General features: G+C 32.0%; 1 protein-coding gene across 1 annotated transcript in view; it reads right to left on the bottom strand.

Moving 5' to 3' along the window:
- Nucleotides 1–717: 717 nt before the first annotated feature.
- Nucleotides 718–4,840, bottom strand: part of LOC105622596 (pro-resilin-like) — an 11,951-nt gene continuing 7,828 nt past the window's right edge. Inside the window, exons 2-3 of the mRNA XM_012204016.1 lie at nucleotides 3,662–3,841; nucleotides 718–1,011 (exon numbers count right to left, since the gene is read on the bottom strand). Of these exons, the coding sequence (XP_012059406.1) occupies nucleotides 718–1,011; nucleotides 3,662–3,841 (474 nt within the window). The remainder of the gene's footprint in view (nucleotides 1,012–3,661; nucleotides 3,842–4,840) is intronic.

Here is a 4,840-nt window from a genome sequence, read left to right as displayed (position 1 = left end):
AGAATGGAATATTTAATATAGGGTTGCCATACAAAACTGGAAATGAGAGAAAATGGCCAGAGAAAACTCAGGGAATTTTGCAAAATTTTCTGGAAAATGAAAATTCTTGCTTTTAAAAAACACGCATATTAAATATCACACTTACGCAGGTTTGGAATGCCACCAACTTAACAATTAAATGCATTAGCAACATTAATAGTAATTTACATTGTTGTCTCAATAAAATATTTGATGGTTTCCAAATCAAGATAAAATACAAAAAATTTCAAAATACTATTGAAAGCCAAGAAAAATCATGAAATTTTGTCTGAAAATTAGGAAAAGTTATAGAATTTTAAAATAAGGAATTTATGATCCTAATTTATTCAAATGATTTGTTCCGATATACTTTCATGAGTATCATCTCGTAAAAAATTTACTGTTCTATAATTCATTCTCAATATTTTTATTTATGATGCACAACAACAATTAATTCATTATGAAAAGACGCACATTCTTAACAGAAATTGCAAACAAAATCTAAATTATCAAAATTATAAATCGCTTAATTCTATCGCTGGTAAAATTAATTTCTTGATTTATATTAATTACATATTTTTCAGATTGGTAAATATTATTTGTCCTTTGAAGAGCGCTGAACAATATTTTGAAATACGTAAGTCAAGTATAACGTACTGTGCTTGAAAGAATTAGGAGTAAAATGTTAAACGTTCTATGCTACACACCTCCGGTATATCCACTGCCTCCTCCGCCGATAAAACCTTGACCAGCATTGTACCCGGCGTTTTGCGTGTTATATTGATCTGGATAAATCGGAGTACCCTCGTACCTCACATCAGCGTGAAAACCGGTCCTCCAGTCGGCGGTGTAAGTGACAATTTGCGTCCTACCGTCCGGAAGCTGCACTCTGTATTCGCCACGAACAGTCTCGCCGTCACTCGTCTCTTGCCTACCGAAATCATTTCCGGTAGCCTGGTCCTTCACGGAATAGCCAAACTCGTAGGCCTTGGGCTGAAGCAAAATCAGATACAAATATTCGCGAATTCGTTTCGCTCCTTTATTTTTTCGTGACGAAAGAAGATGACGAAAAAGATAGAGAAAGGTAGAGAGATGAAGTAAAGGAGGCAACATGTAAAAGTAGAGATAAATGAGGAAAGATGATGCATGAAAAAAATAACTGGAATGGATACACATTTATTAATGCAGCAATGACGCAACCTCTACTCAGGACGACAAGCTTTCCTTCCTTCGTCCCGGCAAAGTAGAGCGGACGACGATGCTGAAGAGAAGCCGCCACGATTTAATCTGGCTCATAGCACACACAACCATTACCGCTACTATCACCAGCAGCGGTTCGCTCGCCGACGGGCAGATCCGCGCGAGATGCGAACGCGCGTCTCGTGAGCATTCAGATCCTCGATTAGCTAACCAGCAATAACGATTTACCGTGAATTATGCCCGCGGTCGCGGTTCACCCTATTAATATTGTTACATCATTCCCGTTTGCGCCATGCTCTCGCTCTCGGACTCGAATTTGTAGCATCTTGAGACACTTGAGCGCGATGCGTTGATCTTCGATTAACGTAATCGCGCTGTGTTTAAACAATGTGCGAGTACGGGTAGTAAGCTGAGAGTAGAATATATAAAGCATCTTTCGATCATAGATTTTTAACCTAATTGATTGCGAGATATATTGTGCAAACGATGAGTTGCTCATACGAAAGAGATATAATTCTTTTTTTTTTCAAGATTGAGAACGACAAGAAATTTAATTTTTTTGCTAATTATATTTTATTGTAATGTCATAAGGACGTATAAGTATGTACCTTTTTAATAAATATAATTAATTAAATTGAAAAATAAAAAAAATTGAACATGTAAAAAATTAAAATGAGATAAAAATTAAAAAATTCAATTTTTTTAATCATTAAATGATATTTTAAAACAAATAAGCTCTTAACTCTAATCAGTATGTATTCACGGATCAGTAGAACATTCTCTTCAACTATGTTGTGAAAAATTGTTCATGACAAATATTTTTCATGATCTTACATAATTTTATTCCTTGGATTTTGATTTTCAAAATGAAAAAAAATCGTTTAATTACATTAATTTTAAACAAAGATACATTCAAAGTAGACTGGACCTGCGAATAAATTAAGATTAATTATCTACAAGCTGGTATTTTTTAATATTGAATATTACACGTATCATGCAATTATAATTTTTATATCAACTTTTAATTATTATTGATTTAATTTATAAATATTTCAATTACCAAACAATTTTCTCTTTCAGTGATGATTAATTAAATAATTTATTGAAACGCTAATTAATACTACTGAAAGTCTCGTAATAAATGTTTCGTTGTCAGAAATGATGAGAAATGATTAATTGAGGTAAGTGGGGTGTGTAGATATCTCATGATAATATCAGCTACAAATCATGAGAGATTATAAAAGATAAAAGAAACATCTCTCTCGATTATAATACATTATTAAGTACCTCAAGATTCATTATCCTACACACTGGCTACAAAAAGAATCATGAGGTCATTCAGAAAATAGAGTTAGTTCAAACTCAGAGCGTACTCCTCCGGATGAGATTTATGAAATAAGGTCAGACCTTTCTTTATCCGAAAAGTTCAATGTTACTTCTAAGACATGACCGAATCTAGATCTGAAATGATCAACTTCGACCTCGGGAGTGCCTTACGTTTTCGTAAGAGTCAGAATAATCGGCGATACATACATTAGGGGCAAGGATCTAGATTTAGAAAGCAACATTCTGAATCTGTATTCTCTGAAGCACAAAAGAGCGTCTGATTGGTGACGTAATATATTTTGTCCTTAATGTTTCGGATTATACAATTCTCAAAATCATCGATGAAATTTTGATTCATCATGAGTCATCTTAATTTCATAAATTAGAACTAAAACTTCGAAAGTTACCAATGATGTTTTACAAAAATAAAAACATTTCTCTGTTGCTAATTGATACCAATTATTTTGCATTATTTTATAAATGATTTATCAATAAAAAATGTTCCGCTTAATTACTTAACGAGCGTCTGAGTTAATTATGATCACGCAATTTGAAGCCTGATTTCGCAAAACGTGTTGCACCAGCTATTGAAGTAATCATCGAAAGAAGATCAAAGATGATAGGCCGGGATTCGATCCCACGTTATGTCAGATTATATTGCATAAATTTTTTAATCGGACAATTGCAATATCTCGTCTCTATAAACATTCTAAATCACTTCTTTTACATTTTACCATTACATCTGTACTAGCATTTACATTATTGCCAAATTACATTATTGCCAAATTAAACTTTGTAATATTAATCATTCAATTTACAATTACTTTAATTGCTTTTTAATTAAAAATATTTTATGTTGAATATTTTAAGAAACTATTTACTTTAATTTATATCGGATATTAAAAAAATTGTTCCAAATTTTTTAAGCACAAGGCTATAATTATTGTCAAGAAAATATTGATTCTTATTTCGAGAAAAACTAGTAAGTATAAAATAATATAAAAAAACAGCACAAACAAAATTATGATGAAGGCATTGAGACATAGGAGACATTATCTTCAATCGTATATGTAATTTTATTAAAAATTGCTTAGGCACAGGTAAGTATTATAAATACCTCGTTCTCCGTGTAATCTTGATTATCGTGCCCTCCACCGTAATGGCCCCCAAATCCATTCCCACCACCTTGTGCCCCATGATGACCTCCACCTGCGTAATTTCCTGGAACGCCATACTGGTTGCTGAGGGGTGGTTCACAAAGCACAATGCTGATGCTCGCCATCAAGGCGAATAATACCTGCACAAGAATATTTATTAAATTATTAAAAACGCATAAACATAAATAATATCAATATAAAAATATATTTTATAGAAATATTAACATTATATAATAAAAAAAACCTCGAAAAATAATTCTATTTGAAGAAATAAATATCCGATTTTGCTTAGAATAAATATAAATATTAAATTTCAAAATAAAGAAACATTCAAGAAATATTCATCGATTATTTCTGTTTAAAATTAAATATAGCGACGCAAAGATAATGAAACCTGTTATCTCTACAACTAGTTTCTTTCTGATATGAAAGCAATGAGTTTCCAAAGAACAAATTTTTTTAAAAATCTTAAATTTCTTAAGTTTTTATGTATTAATTTTTATGAAATTTTTGTATATAAGTTCATCATTTTTAATACTAACTAATGTAAATAATTTGAATTAAATTAATCTTTGCAACACATTCAGGCATACGTTTCAAAGTTAATATTTGACACGTAGACTAATACATATAATTCCCGCGTATTATATAAAATACATAATGAAATAATACAACGGTTCAAATTAAAAGGTTCACTTTCAGTGAAAAGTTAATTAATTCCTAAAATATTTCCAATGATGAATCCTTCCCAGGGATGCTTTCCATGCGTCAGATGAGAACGTCAGATGATCAACAACGAGCAAGTTGCGTAGGCGGGAAATTAGACTCATGTGCCTCTATCTTTTCTTCTCTCGTTTCTACCATATCGTGAGAAGGTGCACGATATTACATCACAGGCACTTTAAAAACTGACGCAAGACTAAACATAACGGTAAAGGAATCGGAGAGCTCTTAGGCACGTAATCCATAACTTTTCCGCGGGAAAACGTCTTTCATACGCATGATTTTTCAGATAATTAAATAGCTACTTTAGCACGCTAATGTCTGAGTATAAGTGAAGATAGAATCGTGCATGGGCACAAATTATATATTTCGCGAAATGTTGCAACGGTTGATTAAACTGACACTTATAAAGAAGT

This window comes from Atta cephalotes, assembly GCF_000143395.1.
Source record: "Atta cephalotes unplaced genomic scaffold scaffold00002, whole genome shotgun sequence".
Lineage (NCBI taxonomy): Eukaryota > Metazoa > Arthropoda > Insecta > Hymenoptera > Formicidae > Atta > Atta cephalotes.
Note: the sequence above shows the minus strand (reverse complement) of the source record. Positions and strands in the feature narration are given on the sequence as shown.